The 19,590-nt window shown below is 49.2% G+C and overlaps 1 protein-coding gene and 1 pseudogene across 1 annotated transcript in view; one reads left to right on the forward strand and one right to left on the reverse strand.

Annotated features, from left to right (window-relative positions):
* LOC147093349 (RING finger protein 112-like) overlaps positions 1–19,590 on the reverse strand; it is a 232,672-nt gene that overhangs the window by 18,753 nt on the left and 194,329 nt on the right. Inside the window, exon 10 of the mRNA XM_085974283.1 lies at positions 12,076–12,148. Within this exon, the coding sequence (XP_085830409.1) occupies positions 12,076–12,148 (73 nt within the window). The remainder of the gene's footprint in view (positions 1–12,075; positions 12,149–19,590) is intronic.
* LOC147093350 (uncharacterized) lies at positions 6,821–9,363 on the forward strand (annotated as a pseudogene).

Here is a 19,590-nt window from a genome sequence, read left to right on the forward strand (position 1 = left end):
CGAATGGGGTCTCGGTCTTTCAGAGGGAGATGGACCGCATGGTCGATGAACACCACTTGCAGGCAACCTTCCCCTACCTCGACAACGTCACCATATGCGACCACAATCAGCAGGATCACGACTCGAACCTCGAGAGGTTCCTGGAAACCGCACAAAAACTCAACCTCACCTACAACGAGGACAAGTGCGTTTTCAACACCACGTGCCTCTGCATACTAGGCAGCGTGGTGGAGAATGGGGAAATCGGACCAGACCCCGACCGATTGCGCCCCCTATGGGAGCAGCCCCTGCCCAACACTCCCAAAGCCCTGAAAAGGTGCCTGGGGTTATTTTCTTATTATTCCCAATGGGTCCCCAACTACTCCGACAAAGCCCGCCCCCTCTTGAAAGCATCCTCTTTTCCGCTCTCTGCTGAGGCCCACACCGCCTTCAAAAGCATTAAGCAGGATATTGAGCGGGCCACGCTACAGGCAGTGGATGAGAACACTCCATTTCAAGTGGAAAGTGATGCATCTGACTTCGCCTTGTCGGCCACCCTCAACCAGGCGGGGCGGCCCTTAGCTTTCTTCTCAAGGACCCTCCAAGGGCCCGAGATCAGACACTCCCCCGTGGAAAAGAGGCCCAAGCCATCATGGAGGCAGTGCGCCACTGGCACCACTACCTAGCTGGCAAACGCTTCAACCTACTTACTGACCAGCGGTCGGTAGCGTTTATGTTCAACAATAAACAGAGGGGGAAGATTAAAAATGATAAGATTCTTGGGTGGCGGATCGAGCTCTCCACCTTCGAGTACGACATTATTTACCGGCCAGGGGCCCTTAACGAATCCCCTGAAGCCCTCTCATGAGGGATGTGTGCCAGCGCCACCGGGGATCGGCTACAGACCCTCCACAATGACCTCTGCCACCCAGGGGTCACGCGGCTGTTCCACTTCATAAAGTCCCGTAACTTACCCTACTCGATTGAGGAAGTTCGGTCACTGACCAGGAACTGCCGCACTTGCGCTGAGTGCAAGCCTCGGTTCTACCGCCCAGATAGAGCCAACTTAATCAAAGCTACACGGCCCTTTGAGCGGCTCAGCTTAGATTTCAAGGGCCCCCTCCCGTCCGTCGACCGCAATGTTTACTTCCTGAACATTGTGGACGAATACTCCCGGTTCCCATTCGCCTTCCCCTGCTCAGACATGACCAGCGCCATGGTCATTAAATGCCTCAACAGCCTGTTCTGCCTGTTCGGTATGCCGAGCTACATCCATACGGATAGGGGGGCGTCCTTCATGAGTGAAGAGCTACGCCAGTACATGCTGTCCAAGGGGATCACCACGAGCCGTACCACCAGCTACAACCCCCGGGGTAACGGCCAGGTGGAGCGAGAGAACGGGACAGTGTGGAAAGCAGTCACTCTAGCTCTAAGGACCAAGGGCCTCCCTATCTCCTGCTGGCAGGAAGTCCTCTCGGATGTGCTCCATTCGATACGGTCGCTATTGTGTTGGCCACTAATGCCACGCCTCATGAACGTATGTTTGTCTTTCCCCGGAAATCCACCTCAGGTGTATCCATGCCATCATGGCTCTCCACCCCAGGTCCGGTACTCGTGCGAAGGCATGTGAGGGGCCACAAGACGGACCCTCTCGTGGAGCCAGTGCACCTACTCCACGCTAACCCCCAATACGCATATGTCCGGCACGCCAACGGAAGGGAGGACACTGTGTCCATAAAAGACGTCGCCCCAGCTGGCATCGACAACAACCACGGCAATTGCAGCGACAATGATCACAGCAATTCTTACCCACCCACTACTCCTTTCAACGATCACAGCAACCCTTACCGACCCACTACTCTTTCATCACCCCCGGAAGAACATCGACCAACGGCACCCCCACCAACTACCCCTTCAACAACCCTGGCGGCACCCCCTGCAGAGACCCAGGAGGCTACCGGGGACACCCAGCCGACACCCGCAGCACCATGTCGGTCGCAGAGGACTATCAAACCCCCGAACAGACTAAATCTATAGAAGGGGTGAATGTGATGAAATATATTCCATTCATCACTGCCTGTGACTGTGGTCGGTTTCAGTGTCATTTCCCTTCCCCCAGTCCTCATTGTATTATGTATTGGAATGTGCTGGAATGTGCTGTGTGTAGGGCTCCGCCCATACCTGGCCCCTTTTGTCAGCTGGCTCAGTGTGGCCTCAGCCTCCAGAAGGAAGATATCTCTCTCTTTTACGTGTTACTTTCTAAGTTAATAAAAGCCTCATTTTGTTTTGCTAACATCGAGTCTCGGAACTTATTGAGGCACATCACAGCACGGGTTAGATAAAGAGTAAAGCTCCCTCCACATTGTCCCATCAAACAATCCCAGGATAGGTACAGCACGGGTTAGATACAGTGTAAAGCTCCCTCCACACTGTCCCATCAAACACTCTCAGGGCAGTAACAGCACGGGTTAGATACAGAGCAATGATCCCTCTACACTGTCCCACTAAACACTACCAGGGCAGATACAGCATAGGTTAGATACAAGGTAAAGCTCCGTCTACACTGTCCCATCAAACACTCCCAGGACAGGTACAGCACGGGGTTAGACACAGAGTTACGCTCCCTCTACACTGTCCCAACAAACAATCCAAGGGAAGGTACAGCATGGGTAGATGCAGAGTAATGCTCACTCTACACTGTCCCATCAAACATTCCCACGGCAGGTGCAGCACTGGGTTAGATACAGAGAAAAGCTCCCTCTACACTTTCCCAACAAACACTCCCAGTGCAGGTGCTGCACAGTTTAGATACAGAGTAAAGATCCCTCTACACTTTCCCATCAAACACTCTCACGATAGGGATTGCACGGGTTAGATACAGAGTAAAGCTCCCACTACACTGTCGCATCAAACACACCCAGGGAAGGTAGAGCACGGGGTAGATGTAGAGAAAGCTCCCTCTACATTGCCCCATCAAACACTCCCAGGCAGCTACAGCACAGGGTTAGATACAGAGAAAAGATCATCGACACTGTCCCACCGAACCCTCCTCGGGCAGGTAAAGCTCGGGGTTAGATATAGTGTAAAGCAGCCTCTACAATGTCCCATTAACACTCTCAGGGCAGGTACAGTACAGATTAGATACAGAGTAAAGCTCCATCTACACTGTCCCATCAAACATTCCCAGAGCAGGTACAGCATGAGTTAGATGCAGAGTAACTCTCCCTCTACACTGTCCCATCAAACACTCCCAGGGCAGGTACAGCACAGATTACATAAAGAGTAAAGCTCCCTCTACAGTGACCCATCAAACACTCCCAGGGCAGCAATGTTTAGATATACAGTAAATCTCCCTCTACACTGTCCTATCAAAAGCTCCCAGGGCAGGTAAAGCACGGTTTAGATACACAGTAAAACTCGTTCTACACTCTCCAATGAAACGCCCCCAGAGCAGATATAGCACGGGGTAGATACAGCGTAAAACTCCATCAACACTGTCCCATCAATCACTGCCAGGGCAGATATGGCAGGGGTTGGATACAGAGTAAAGCTCCCCCTACATTGTCCCCATGAAACACTCCCAGGGCAGATACAGCACGGGATAGATACAGATTAGAGCTCCCCCTACATTGTCCCCATCAAACACTCACAGGGCAGGAACAGCACGGGTTAAGTAAAGAGTAAAGCTCCCACGACACTATCCCATCAAACACGCCCAGGGCCGCTAAAGAACGGGTTAGATACAGAATAAAACTCCCTCTACACTGTCCCATCAAGCACGCCCAGGGCAGGTACAGCAGGGTTTAGATACAGAGTAAAGCTCTCTCTGCACTCTCCCATCAATCACTCCCAGGGCAGGTACAGCACAGGGTTAGATAGAGAGTAAAGCTCCCTCTGCACTGTCCCATCAAACACTCCCAGGGCAAGTACATCACGGGTTACATACAGAGTAAATCTCCCTCTAAACTATCTCATTAAACACTCCCAGGGCAGGTACAGCTGGGGTTAGATACAGAGTGAAGCTCCCTCTACACTGTGCCATCAAGCACTCCCAGGGCAGGTACAGCTGGGGTTAGATACAGAGTAAAACTCCCTCTACACTGTCCATCGTGTCAGTGCCGGCCAGCAAAGTGCTATCCAGCCTAATCCCACATCCCAACTCCAGGTCCGTAGCCCTGCAGTTTAGAGAATCCTAAGTGCACATCCAAGTACTTTTTAAATGTGGTTAGGTTTCCTGCCTTTACCACCCTTTCAGGCAGTGAGTTCCAGACCCCCACCACCCTCTGGGTGAAGAAATTTACATAGAAACATAGAAGATAGGAGCAGGAGTAGGCCATTTAGCCCCTCGAGCCTGCTCCGCCATTCAATGCGATCATGGCTGATCATCCAAATTCAGTGTCCGGTCCGTGCTTTCTCCCCATACCCCTTGATCCCTTTAGCCTTAAGAAATATATCCAACTCCTTCTTGAATAAATTTAATGAACTGGCCTCCACCGTCTTCTGTGGTAGAGAGTTCCACAGGTTCACCAATTTCTGGGTGTAGAAATTCCTCCTCATTTCTGTCTTAAATGGCCTACCCTTTATCCTTAGACTATGTCCCCTGGTTCTGGACTCCCCGACCATCGGGAACATCCTTCCTGCAGCGAGTATGTCCAGTCCTGTCAGAATTTTATAAGTTTCAATGAGATCACCTCTCATTCTTCTAAACTCCAGCGAGTACAAGTCTAATCGACCCAATCTCTCCTCATACGTCATTCCTGCCACCCCAGGTATCAGTCTGGTGAATCTTCGCTGCACTCTCTCCATGGCAAGAACATCCTTCCTCAGATAAGGCGAACAAAACTGCACACAATACTCAAGATGTGGTCTCACCAAGGCCCTGTACAACTGCAGCAAGACATCCTTGTTCCTGTACTCAAACTCTCTCACTACGAAGGCCAACATACCATTTGCCTTCTTAACTGCCTGCTGCACCTGCATGCATACCTTCAGCGACTTGTGCACAAGGACACCTAGGTCTCGTTGCACTTCCCCTTCTCCAATCTATTGCCATTTAGATAATAGTCTGCCTTCCTGTTTTTGCCACCAAAGTGTATAACCTCACATTTATCCACGTTATATTGCATCTGCCATGTTTCTGCCCAATCACTCAACATGTCCAAATCATCCTGGAGTTTCTCGACATCTTCCTCACAGCACACATGCCCACCCAGCTTTGTGTTGTCTGCAAATTTGGAGATATTACATCTAGTTCCCTTGTCCAGATCATTTATATATATTGTGAATAGCTGGGGTCCAAGGACCGATCCCTGCGGTACACCACTAGTCACTGCCTGCCACTAGGAAAACGACCCGTTTATTCCAACGCTTTGCTTTCTGTCTGCCAACCAGTTTTCTATCCAAGTCAATACCTTGACCCCAATCCCATGTGCCTTAACTTTACATGCTAATCTCCTATGCGGGACCTTATCGATGGCCTTCTGAATGTCCAGATACACCACATCCACTGGTTCTCCCTTATCTATTTTACCAGTTACATCCTCAAAAAATTCCAGTAGATTAGTCAAGCACGATTTACCCTTTGTGAATCCATGTTGACTTTGTCTGATCCTGTCACTGTTTTCCAAGTGCTCTGCTATTACATCTTTTATAATGGACTCTAGCATTTTCCCTGCTGCCGATGTCAGGCTTACCGGTCTATAATTTCCCGTTTTCTCTCTACCACCTTTTTTGAATAGTGGGGTAACATTAGCTACCCACTTAGCCTTATTGTGGTTAATGAATGTATTGGATTTATCATGTAATTGATGAGTTATAACAAGTACTACCAGATTTAAATAAAAGATTAACAGCAGCAAAAAAAAACATTAGCTTTCCTCCAATCCATGGGTACTGTATAAGATTCCCCTCTGGAACTTCCCTCTGAAATTTCCCCTCAAATCCCCTCTAAACCTTCCACCAATTACTTTAAATCTGTGCCCCCTGGTTTTTGACCACTCTGCAAAGGGAAATAGATCCTTTCTATCCACTTTATCTTGGCCCCTCATAATTTTATACATCTCAATAAGGTCTCCCCTCAGCCTCCTCTGTTCCAAGGAAAACAGACCCAGCCTATCCAATCTTTCCTCATAGCTAAGATTCTCCACTCCCGGCAACATCCTTGTAAATCTCCTCTGTACCCTCTCTAGTGCAATCATATCTTTCCTGTAATACGGTGCCCAGAACTGCACGCAGTACTCTAGCTGAGGCCTAAAAAGAGATTTATACAGTTGAAGCATAACCCCCCCCTGCTCTTGTATTCTATGCCATGGCTATTAAAGGCAAGCATTCCGTATGTCTTCTTAACCACCTTATCTACCTGGCCTGCTACCTTCAGGGATCTCTGGACATACACTCCAAGGTCCCTTTGTTCATCTACTCTACTCACTGTCCTACCATTTAATGTGTATTCCCTTTCCTTCTTAGCCCTCCCCAAATGCATGACCTCGCACTTCACCAGGTTGAATTCCATTTGCCTCTGTTCTGCCCACCTGACCAATTAATTGATATCTTACTCCAGTCTACATCTTCCTTCTTCAGTATCAATCACACTGCCGATTTAATATCATTTCGACAGAGTAAATCTCTCCCTACACTCTCCCATCGTACTCTCCCAGGGCAGGTACAGAACGGATTAAATACAGAGTAAAGCTCCCTCTGCACTGTCCCATCAACAGTCACAGGGCAGGTACAGCATGGGTTAGATAGAGAGCAAATCTTCCTCTACACTGTCCCATCAAACACTCCCAGGACAGGTACAGCATGGGTTAGACACAGAGGAAAGCATGCTCTACACTGCACAATGAAACACTCCCAGGGCAGGTACAGCACAGGTTAGATGCAGAGTAAAGCTCCCTCGACACTGTCCCATTAAACCCAGGGCATGGTGTGGAGATGCCGGTGTTGGACTGGGGTGGACAAATGTAATAAGTCACACAACACCAGGTTATTTTCCAACAGTTTTATTTGAAATCACAAGCTTTCGGAGCGCTGCTCCTTCATCAGGTGAGGTGGAGAGATGCATAAAGACACTGCTTATATAGTCAGAGAATAATGCCAGATGATTACAGGTAATCTTTCTAACTGCCATTTATCACACCGCGGCAGAGAGATAATCACAGCGATCAAAGGTGTGAATGGTGTCCAAATAGGTTAGTCAGGAAAACATTACATCAAAGAACAATGAGGTGGGGTCACAAGGGGTCAAATGCTGCAGATGTTGGCGTCTGTATGAAAAACAAAAAACAGACAAAGAAACATTTTTTTTTTTTTGCTGGAAATCACAGCAGGTCCGGACGCATCTGTGTAGAGAGAACAAGCCGATGACGACTCGAGTCTGGGCGACCCTACGTCAGGTGGGGTTACATGTAGCGTGACATGAACCCAAGATCGCGGCTGAGGCTGTCCTCATGAGTGCGGAACTTGGCTATCAGTTTCTGCTCTACGATTTTGCATTGTCTTGTGTCTCGAAGGCTGCCTTGGAGAATGCTTACCTGAAGATCGGAGGCTGAATGTCCTTGACTGCTGAAGTGTTCCCCGACTGGGAGGGAACACTCCTGCCTGGCGATTGCTGCGCGGTGTCCATTCATCCGTTGTCGCAGTGTCTGCATGGTCTCGCCGATGTACCATGCTCCGGGGCATCCTTTCCTGCAACGTATGAGGTAAACAACGTTGGCCGAGTCACATGAGTATGTACCATGTACCTGGTGGGTGGTGTCCTCACGTGTGATGATGGTATCTGTGTTGATGATCTGGCATTTCTTGCAGAGGTTGCCGTGGCAGGGTTGTGTGGTGTCGTGGTCCCTGTTCTCCTGAAAGCTGGGTAATTTGCTGCGAACGATGGTCTGTTTGAGGTTAGGCGGTTGTTTGAAGGCGAGTAGTGGAGGCGTGGGGATGGCCTTAGCGAGGTGTTCATCGTCATCGATGACATGTTGAAGGCTGCGAAGAACATGGTGTAGTTTCTCTGCTCCAGGGAGGTACTGGACGACGAAGGGTACTTTGTTGGTTGCGTCCCGTGTTTGTCTTCTAAGGAGGTCTGTGCGATTTTTTGCTGTGGCTCGTCGGAACTGTCGATCAATGAATCGAGCATCATATCCTGTTCTTACGAGGGCATCTTTCAGCGTCTGTAGGTGTCCATCGCGTTCCTCCTCGTCTGAGCAGATCCTGTGTATTCGTAGGTCTTGTCCATAGGGGATGGTTCTTTAACGTGGTTAGGTTGGAAGCTGGAGAAGTGGAGCATCATGAGGTTGTCCGTGGGCTTGCAGTAGAGTGAAGTGCTGAGGTGTCCGTCTTTGATGGAGATTCGTGTGTCCAAAAATGAAACCGATTCTGAGGAGTGGTCCATGGTGAGTTTGATGGTGGGATGGAACTTGTTGATGTTATCGTGTAGTCTTTTCAGTGATTCACGAATCTCCATCAAAGGCGGACACCTCAGCACTTCACTCTACCGCAAGCCCACGGACAACCTCACGATGCTTCACTTCTCCAGCTTCCACCATAACCACGTTAAAGAAGCCATCCACTATGGGAAAGCCCTGCGAATACACAGGATCTGCTCAGATGAGGAGGAACGCGATGGACACCTACAGACGCTGAAAGACGCCCTCGTAAGAACAGGATATGACACTCGACTCGTCGATCGACAGTTCCGACGGGCCACAGCAAAAAATCGCATAGACCTCCTCAGAAGACAAACACGGGACACAAATAACAGAGTACCCTTTATCGTCCAGTACGTTACCGGAGCGGAGAAACTAATTTCTTCGCAGCCTCCAACATGTCATCGATGACGACGAACACATCACTAAGGCCATTCCCACGCCTCCACTACTCGCCTTCAAACAGCCGCCTAACCTCAAACAGACCATCGTTCGCAGCAAATTAACCAGCTTTCAGGAGAACAGCGACCACGACACCACACAACCCTGCCACGGCAACCTCTGCAAGACATGCCAGATCATCAACACAGATACCATCATCACACGTGAGGACACCACCCACCAGGTACATGGTACATACTCATGTGACTCGGCCAACGTTGTCTACCTCATACATTGCAGGAAAGGATGCTCCGGAGCATGGTACATCAGCGAGCCCATGCAGGCACTGCGACAACGGATGAACAGGCACCATGCAACAATCGCCAGCAAGGAGTGTTCCCTCCCGGTCGGGGTAAACATCAGCAGTCAAGGACATTCAGCCTCCGATCTTCGGGTAAGCATTCTCCAAGGCGGCTTTCGAGACACACGACAACGCAAAATCGTCGAGCAGAAATTGATAGCCAAGTTCCGCACTCATGAGGATGGCCTCAACCGCGATCTTGGGTTCATGTCACGCTACATGTAACCCCACCTGACGTAGGGTCACCCAGACTTGAGTCGTCATTGGCTTGTTCTCTCTACACAGATGCGGCTGGACCTGCTGTGATTTCCAGCAAAAAAAAAAAAAAAATTCTGTTTTTTGTTTTTCATACAGACCCCAGCATCTGCACCATTTGACCACTTGTGACCCCAACTCATTGTTCTTTGATGTAATGTTTTCCTGACTAGCCTGTTTGGACACCATTCACACCTTTGGTCGCTGTGATTATCTCTCTGCCGAGGTGTGATAAATGGCAGTTAGAAAGATTACCTGTAATCACCTGGCATTCTTCTCTGACTATATAAGCTGTGTCTTTATGCATCTCTCCACTTCACCTGACGAAGGAGCAGCGCTCCGAAAGCTTGTGATTTCATATAAAACTGTTGGACTATAATCTGGTGTTGTGTGACGTCTTACATTTTTACAACACTCCCAGGGCAGGCATAGCCCGCGTTAGATACAGAGTAAAGCACCCTCTTTACTGTCCCATCAAAAACTCTCAGGCCAGGTACAGCACAGGTTAGATACAGAGTAAAGCTCCCTCTACACTGTCTCACCAAACACTCCCAGGTCAGTTACAGTGCAGGTTAGTTACAGAGTCAAGCTCCCTCTACACTGTCCGATCAAAAAATCTCAGGGCAGGTACAGCATGGGTGAGACAAAGGGAAAAGTTCCCTCAACACTGCCCCATCAATCACTCCCAGGGCAGGTGCAGCACGGGTTGGAATCATAGAATCATAGAAAGTTACAGCACGGAATGAGGCCATTCCAGCCCATCGTGTCCACGCCGGCCAAAAAAGAGATATCCAGCTTAATCCCACTTCACAGATCTTGGTCCGTAGCCCTGCACGTTAGAGCATCCCAAGTGCACATCCAAGTACTTTTAAATGTGGTTAGGGTTCCTGCCTCTACCATGCTTTCAGGCAGTGACTTCCACATCCCCACAACCCTCTGGGTGAAGAAATAGCCCCTCAAATCCCCTCTAAACCTTCCACCAATTACTTTAAATCTGTGCCCCATGGTTTTTGACCACACTGCTTTGGAATACAAGTCCCTTTTATCCACTTTAGCTATGTCTCTCACAATTTTATACACCTCAATACGGTCTCCCCTCAGCTGCCTCTGTTCCAAGGAAAACAGACCCAGCCTATCCAGTCTTTCCTCATAGCAAAGATTCTCTACTCCCAGCAACATCCTTGTAAATCTCCTCTGTACCCTCTCTAGTGCAATCACATACTTCCTGTAATGTGGTGACCAGAACTGCACGCAGTACTCTAGCTGAGGCCTAACTAGTGTTATATACAGTTGAAGCATAACCCCCCTTGCTCTTGTATTCTATGCCATGCCTAATGAAGCCAATCATTCCGTATGACTTCTTAACCACCTTATTTGTCTAGCTGGCCTGCTACCTTCACGGACCTGTGGACATGCTCTCCAAGGTCCATTTGTTCCTCTACACTACTCAGTGCCCTACCATTTAATGTGTATTCCCTTCCCTTGTTAGCCCTCCCCAAGTGCATGACCTCACACTTCTCCGGATTGAATTCCATTTGCCTCCGTTCTGCCCAACTGACCAACTAATTGATATCTTCCTGCAGTCTACAGCTTCCTTCTTCAGTATCAACCACACAGCCGATTTTAGTATCACTTCAACAGCGTAAAGCTCCCTCTACACTGTCCCATCAAACACTCCCAGGGCAGGTACATGACGGATTAGATACAGAGTAAAGCTCATTCTGCACTGTCCCATCAAACAGTCCCAGGGCAGGTACAGCACGGGTTAGTTACAGAGTAATGCTCCCTCTACACTGTCCCATCAAACACTACCATGGCATGTAAGCACGGATTAGATACAGAGTAAAGCTCCCTCTACACTGTCCCATCAAACACTCCCAGGGCAGGTACAGCACGGTTTATATATAGAGTAAAGCTATCTCTACACTGTCCCTACAAACACTCCAGGGCAGGTAGAGCCGGGTTAGATAAAAAGTAAAGCTCCCTCTACACTGTCCCTACAAACACTCCAGGGCAGGTACAGCCGGGTTAGATACAGTGCAAAGCTCCCTCTACACTGCCCCATCAAACACTGCATGGGCAGGTACAACGCGGGATAGATACAGAGTAAAATTTCCTCTACACTGTCTCGTCAAACACACGCAGGGCAGGTTCCACGTGGATTAGATACAGAGTAAAGCTCCCTCCACACTGTCCCACCAAACACTCCCAGGGCAGGTACAGCAGGGTTTCGATAGAGAGTAAAGCTCCCTCTACACAGTTCCATCAAACACTCCCAGGGCAGGTGCAGCACAGGTTAGATACAGAGTAAAGCTCCCTATACACTGTCCCACCAAACACTCCCAGGGCAGGTACAGCACGGGTTACATACAGAATAAAGCTCCCTCAACATTGTCCCATCAAACACTCCCAGGGCAGGTACAGCACGGGTTAGAAACAGAGTAAAGCGCCCTCTACACTGTCCCATCAAACACTCCCAGGGCAGGTGCAGCACACGTTAGATACAGAGTAAAGCTCCCTCTACACTGTCCCACCAGCAATCGCAGAACAGGTACAGCACGGGTTACATACAGAATAAATCTCCCTCTACACTGTCCCATCAAACACTCTCAGGGCAGGTGCAGCACGGGTTAGATACAGAGTAAAGCCAAGCACTCATAGCTTAGTTAAAATATGAAGTACCTCGTAATCAATATAACTTCTAAAAACATTCAGCTTCTCCTGCTGCAGGCTTCTGTTCCTCAAGTTTGCCCACTGTAAAGAAACATCATTCATTAGCTAGAAATGGAACAAAGGGACTTTCTCTCAATCAGCCCTCTCTCAGTGGAATATCTGTACACTGACTGGCGTCTCTCAGTCCTCTCTCTCAGCGTGATATCTGTACACTGACTGGTGTCTCCCAGTCCCTCTCTCTCAGGGAAAGATCTGTACACTGAATGGATTCTCCCAGTCCCCTCTCTCTCAGGGAGATATGTCTACACTGACTGGTGTCTCTCCGTCCGCCCTCTCTCAGTGAGATATCTGTACACTGACTGGTGTCTGTCTGTCCCCCCTCTCTCAGTGAGATATCTGTGCACTGACTGGTGTCTCTCAGTCCCCTCTATCTCAGGGAGATATCTGTAGACTGTCTGGTGTCTCTCAGTCCCTCCTCTCTCATAGAGATATCTGTAAACTGACTGGTGTCTCTCAGTCCATCTCTTTCAGGGAGATATCTGTGCACAGACTGGCGTCTCTCAGTCCCTCTATCTCAGGGAGATATGTACACTGCCTGGTGTCTCTCAGTCCCTCTCTCTCAGGGAGATATCTGTACACTGACGCGTGTCTCAGTCCTTCTCTCTCAGGGAGATATCTGTAAACAGACTGGTGCCTCAGTCCCTCTCTCTCAGGGAGATATCTGTACACTGACTGGTGTGTATCAGTCCTTCTCTCTCAGGGAGATAGCTTTATACTGACTGGTGTCTCTCAGTACTTCTCTCTCAGGGAGATATCTGTACACTGACTGGTGTCTCAGTCCCTCTCTCTCAGGGAGATATCTCCACATTGACTGGTGTCTGTCAGTCCCCTCTCACTCAAGGCGAAATCAGTACACTGACTCGTGCCTCTCAATCCCTCTCTCTCAGGGAGATATCTCTACACTGACGGGTGTCTCTCAGTCCCCTCTCTCTCAGGGAGGTATCTTTAAACTGACTGATATCTCTCAGACCCTCTCTCTCAGGGAGATATCTCCACACTGACTGGTGTCTCTCAGACCCTCTCTCTCAGGGAGATAACTGTACACTGACTGCTGTCTCTCTGTCCCCACTCTCTCAGGGAGATATCTGTACACTGACTTTTGCCTCTCTCTCCCTCTCCCTCAGGGAGATATCTGTACGCTGACTGGTGTCTCTCAGTCCCTCTCCCTCAGAGAGATATCTGTACACTGACTGATGTCTGTCAGTCCATTTCTCTCAGGGAGATATATGTACACTGACTGGTATCTCCTAGTCCCTCTCTGAGGGAGATATCTGAACACTGAATGGTGTCTCTCAGTCCTCACTCTCAGGGTGATATCTGTACACTGACTGGTGTCACTCATTCTCCTCTCCCTCAGGGAGATATCTGTACACTGACTGGTGTCTCCCAGTCCCCTCTCTCTTATGAGGATATCTGTACACTGACTGGTGTATCGAAGTCACCCCTCTCTCAGTGAGATATCTGTACACTGACTGGTACCTCTCAGTCCCTCTCTCTCAGGGAGCTATCATAACACTGACTGGTAACTCTCAGTCCCCTCTCCCTCAGGGGGATAACTGTACTCTGACTGGTGTCTCTCAGTCCCTTTCTCTCAGGGAGATATCTATACACTGACTGGTATCTCTCAGCCCCCTCTCTCTCAGGGAGATATCTATACACTGACTGTTGTCTCTCAGTCCCCTCTCTCTCAGGGAGATATCTGTACACTGACTGGTGTCTCTCAGTCCCCTCTCTCTCAGGGAGATATCTGCACACTGACTGGTGTCTCTCAGGCCCTCTCTCTCAGCGTGATAACTGTACACTGACTGGTGTCACTCAGACCCTCTCTGTCAGGGAGATATCCCCATGCTGACTGGTGTCTTAGTCCCTCTCTCTCAGGGAGATATCTGTACACTGACTGATGTCTCTCAGTCCCTCCTCTCTCATAGAGATATCTGTAAACTGAATGGTGTCTCTCAGTCCATCTCTTTCAGGGAGATATCTGTGCACAGACTGGCGTCTCTCAGTCCCTCTATCGCATGGAGATATGTACACTGCCTGGTGTCTCTCAGTCCCTCTGTCTCAGTGAGATATCTGTACACTGACGGGTGTCTCAGTGCTTCTCTCTCAGGGAGATATCTGTAAACTGACTGGTGCCTCAGTCTCTCTCTCTCAGGGAGATATCTGTACACTGACTGGTGTCTATCAGTCCTTCTCTCTCAGGGAGATACCTTTATACTGACTGGTGTCTCTCAGTCCTTCTCTCTCAGGGAGACATCTGTACACTGACTGGTGTCTCAGTCCCTCTCTCTCAGGGAGATATCTATACTCTGACTGGTGTCTCTCAGTCCCCTCCCTCTCAGGGAGATATATGGACACTGACTGGTGTCTCTCAGTCCCTCTCTCTCAGGGAGATATCTCTACACTGACTGGTGTCTCAGTCCCTCTCTCCCAGCGATATATATGTACACAGATTGATGTCTCTCAGACCCTCTCTCTCAGGGAGATATCTCCATGCTGACTGGTGTCTCCTAGTCCCTCTCTCTCAGGGAGATATGTACACTGACTGGTGTCTCTCAGTCCCACTCTTTCAGGGAGATATATGTGCACTGACAGGTGTCTCACAGTCCCTCTCTCGCAGGGAGATATTTGTACACTGATTGGTGTCTCTCAGTCCCTCTCTTTCAGGGAGATATATGTACACTGACTAGTGGCTCTCAGTCCCTCTCTCTCAGGGAGATAGTTGTACACTGACTGGTGTCTCAGTCCCTCTCCTTCAGGGAGATATATGTACACTGACTGGTGTCTCAGTCCTTCTCTCTCAGGGAGATACCTGGACACTGACTTGTGTCTCTCAGTACACGCTCTCTCAATGAGACATCTGTAGACTAATTGGTGTCTCTCAGTCCCTCTCCATCAGGGAGATATCTGTACACTGACTGATGTCTCTCAGTCCCCCCTCTCTCACTGAGATATCTGTACACTGACTGGTGTCTCTCATTCCCGCTCTCTCAGGGAGACATCTCCACATTGACTGGTGTCTCTCAGTCCCCTCTCACTCAAGGAGAAATCAGTACACTGACTTGTGCCTCTCGGTCCCTCTCTCTCAGGGAGATATCTGTACACTGACGGGTGTCTCTCAGTCCCCTCTCTCTCAGGGAGGTATCTTTAAACTGACTGATGTCTCTCAGACCCTCTCTCTCAGGGAGATATCTCCACACTGACTGGTGTCTCTCAGATCCTCTCTTTCAGGGAGATAACTGTACACTGACTGGTGTCTCTCAGTCCCCACTCTCTCAGGGAGATATCTGTACACTGACATGTGCCTCCCTGTCCCTCTCCCTCAGGGAGATATCTGTACACTGACTGGTGTCTCTCAGTCCCTCTCCCTCAGAGAGATATCTGTACACTGACTGATGTCTGTCAGTCCATTTCTCTCAGGGAGATATATGTACACTGACTGGTAGCTCCTTGTCCCTCTCTGAGGGAGATATCTGAACACTGAATGGTGTCTCTCAGTCCTCACTCTCAGGGAGAAATCTGTACACTGACTGGTGTCTCTCATTCTCCTCTCCCTCAGGGAGATATCTGTACACTGACTGGTGTCTCCCAGTCCCCTCTCTCTTATGGAGATATCTGTACACTGACTGGTGTCTCTAAGTCACCCCTCTCTCAGTGAGATATCTGTGCACTGACTGGTACCTCTCAGTCCCTCTCTCTCAGGGAGCTATCATAACACTGACTGGTATTTCTCAGTCCCCTCTCCCTCAGGGGGATATCTGTACTCTGACTGGTGTCTCTCAGTCCCTCTCTCTCTGAGGGAGATATCTGTACACTGACTGGTGTCTCTCAGTCCTCTCTCTCAGGGAGATATCTGCACACTGACTGGTGTCTCTCAGTCCCCTCTCTCAGAGGGAGACATCTGTACACTGACTGGTGTCTCTCAGTACCCTCTCCCTCCCGTTGATATCTGTACACTGATTGGTGCCTCTCAGACTCACTCTCGGAGATATCTGTACACTGACTGGTCTCTCTGAGTCCCTCTCTCTCAGGGAGATAACTGTGCACTGACTGGTGCCTCTCAGTCCCTCTCTCTCAGGGAGATATCTGTACACTGACTGGTGTCTCTCATTCCTTCTCTCTCAGGGAGATATCTGTACACTGACTGGAGTCTGTCCGTCCCTTTCTCTCAGGGAGATATCTATACACTGACTGTTGTCTCTCAGTCTCCTCTCTCTCAGGGAGATATCTGTACACTGACTGGTGTCTCTCAGTCCCCTCTCTCTCAGGGAGATATCTGCACACTGACTGGTGTCTCTCAGTCCCTCTCTCTCAGCGTGATAACTGTACACTGACTGGTATCACACAGACCCTCTCTCTCAGGGAGATATCCCCATGCTGACTGGCGTCTTAGTCCCTCTCTCTCAGGGAGATATCTGTACACTGACTGGTGTCTCTCAGTCCCAAGCTTTCATGGAGATATATGTGCACTGACTGGTGTCTCACAGTCCCTCTCTCTCAGGGAGATATCTGTGCACTGACTGGTGTCTCTCAGTCCCATCTTTCGCAGTGTGTTATCTGTATACTGACTGGTGTCTCTCAGTCCCTCTCCCTCAGGGAGATATCTGTACACTGACTGGTGTCTCTCAGTCCCTCTCTCTCAGGGAGATATCTGTACACTACTGGTGTCTCTCAGTCCCATCTTTCGCAGTGTGTTATCTGTATACTGACTGGTGTCTCTCAGTCCCTCTCCCTCAGGGAGATATCTGTACACTGACTGGTGTCTCTCAGTCCCTCTCTCTCAGGGAGATATCTGTACACTACTGGTGTCTCTCAATCCCATCTTTCACAGTGTGTTATCTGAAAACTGACTGGTGTCTCTCAGTCCCTCTCCCTCTGGGAGATATCTGTACACTGACTGGTGTCTTCCAGTCCCCTCTCTCTCAGGGAGATATCAGTAGACTGACTGGTGTCTCTCAGTCCCTCTCTCTCAGGGAGATATCTGTAAACTGACTGGTGTCTCCCAGTCACCTCTCTCAGGGAGATACCTGCACACCGACTGGTGTCTCTCAGTCCCCCCTCTATCACTGAGATATTTGTACACTGACTGGTGTCTCTCAGTCCCTCTCGCTCAGTGTGATAACTGTACACTGACTGGTGTCTCTCAGTCCCTCTCTCTCAGGGTGATAACTGTATACTGACTGGTGTCTCTCAGTCCCTCTCTCTCAGTGTGATAACTGTTCACTGACTGGTGTCTCTCAGTCCCTCTCTCTCAAGGTGATAACTGTATACTGACTGGTGTCTATCAGTCCCTCTCTCTCTCAGGGAGATATCTGTAGACTGACTGGTGTCTCTCAGTCCCGTGTCTCTCATAGTCATATCTGTACAACTACTGGTGTCTCTCAGTCCCTCTGTCTCAGGGAGATATCAGTACACTGACTGGTGTCTCGCAGTCCCCTCTCTCTCTCAGGGAGATATCTGTACACTGACTGGTGTGTCTCATTCTCGTCTCTCTCAGGGAGATATCTTTACACTGACTGGTGTCTCCGTATCCCTCTCTCTCAGGGAGATATTTGTACACTGACTGGTGTCTCTCAGTCCTCTCTCTCAGGGAGATACCTGTACACTGACTGGTGTATCTCAGTCCCCTCTCTCTCAGGGAGATATCTGTACACTGACTGTTGTCTCTCAGTCCCCTCTCTCTCAGGGAGATATCTATAAACTGACTGGTGTCTCCGTATCCCTCTCTCTCAGGGAGATATTTGTACACTGACTGGTGTCTCTCAGTCCTCTCTCTCAGGGAGACACCTGTACACAGACTGGTGTATCTCTGTCCCCTCTCTCTCAGGGAGATATCTGTACACTGACTGCTGTCTCTCAGACTCTCTCTCTCAGAGAGATATCGGTACACTGACTGTTGCCTCTCAGTCCCTCTCTCTCAGGGAGATATCTGTACACTGACTGGTGTCTCTCAGTCCCTCTGTCTCAGGGAGATCAGTAAACTGACTCGTGTCTCTCAGACCCTCTCTCTCAGGGAGATATCTGTACACTGACTGATGTCTCTCAGTCCCTCTCTTTCAGGGAGATACATGTAAACTGACTGGTGTCTCTCGGTCCCTCTCTGTCCGGGAGATATCTGTACACTGACTGGAGTCTCACAGTCCCTCTTTCAGGGAGATATCTATACATTGATTGGTGTATCTCAGTCCCTCTCTCTCAGGGAGATAGCTATAATCTGACTGGTGTCTCAGACCATCTCTGTCAGGGAGATATCTGTACACTGACTGGTGTCTCTTCGTCCTTCTCCCTCAGGCAGATATTTGTACACTGACTGGTGTCTCTCCATACCTCTCTCTCAGGGAGATATCTGTACTCTGACTGGAGTCTCTCAATCCCATTTTTCACAGTGTGTTATCTGTTTACTGACTGGTGTCTCACATTCCCTCTCTCTCAGGGAGATATCTGTACAGTGACTGGTGCATCTCAGTCCCCACTCTCAGGGAGATATCTGTACACTGACTGGTGTCTCTCAGTCCTTCTCCCTCAGGGAGATATCTGTACACTGACTGGTGTCTTGCAGTCGCCTCTCTCTCAGGGATATATCTGTACACTGACTGATGCCTTCCAGTCCCCTCTCTCTCAGGGAGATATATGTACACTGACTGGTGTCTCTCAGTCCCTCTCTCTCAGGCAGATATCTGTACACTGACTGGTGTCTCCCAGTCCCCTCTCTCTCAGGGCGATATCTGTACACGGACTGGTGTCTCTCAGTCCCCCCTCTCTCAGTGAGATATCTGTACTCTGACTGGTGTCTCTCAGTCCCTCTCTCTCGGGGAGATATCTGTACACTGAATGGTGTCTCTCAGTCCCCTCTCTCTCAGGGAGATAGCTGTATACTAACTGGTGTCTGAGTCCCTCTCTCTCAGGGAGATAGCTGTACACTGACTGGTGTCTCTCAGTCCATCTCTCTCATGGAGGTATCTGTAAACTGACTGGTGTCTCTCAGTCCATTTCTCTCAGGGAGATAGCTGTACACTGACTGGTGTCTCTCAGTCCTCTCTCTCAGTGTGATATTTGTACAATGATTGGTTTCTCTCAGGCTCTCTATGTCAGTGTGATAACACAGACGATAAAATGAAATTGGCTATCCTAAAACTCTTCAACTGGTTCTGAGTGTCGGTTACTTCTCTGATATCTGGAACAAAGGACTCAGAACGCCCATATAGAAAAGTGGAGACAAAGTTCACCCAAATAACTATCGAGGCATTTGTGTAAACAGTAACCTGGGCAAGGTATTCTGTGGTATCATAAACAAAAGGCTTATAGACTTCCTTGAGGAGGACAATGTCTTGAGTAAAAGCCAAGTTGGACTCCTACCAAACTATAGAACATCAGATCATATCTTCACCCTACAGACCCCAATTGACAAACATGTTCATCAAAACAAAAGCAAAATTTTTGCCTGCTTTATTAATTTCCAGAAGG

Source organism: Somniosus microcephalus, unplaced genomic scaffold (genome assembly GCF_052327205.1).
Source record: "Somniosus microcephalus isolate GS21.2 unplaced genomic scaffold, FLI_Smic_1.0 unresolved_chr1, whole genome shotgun sequence".
NCBI classification, from domain to species: Eukaryota; Metazoa; Chordata; class Chondrichthyes; order Squaliformes; family Somniosidae; genus Somniosus; species Somniosus microcephalus.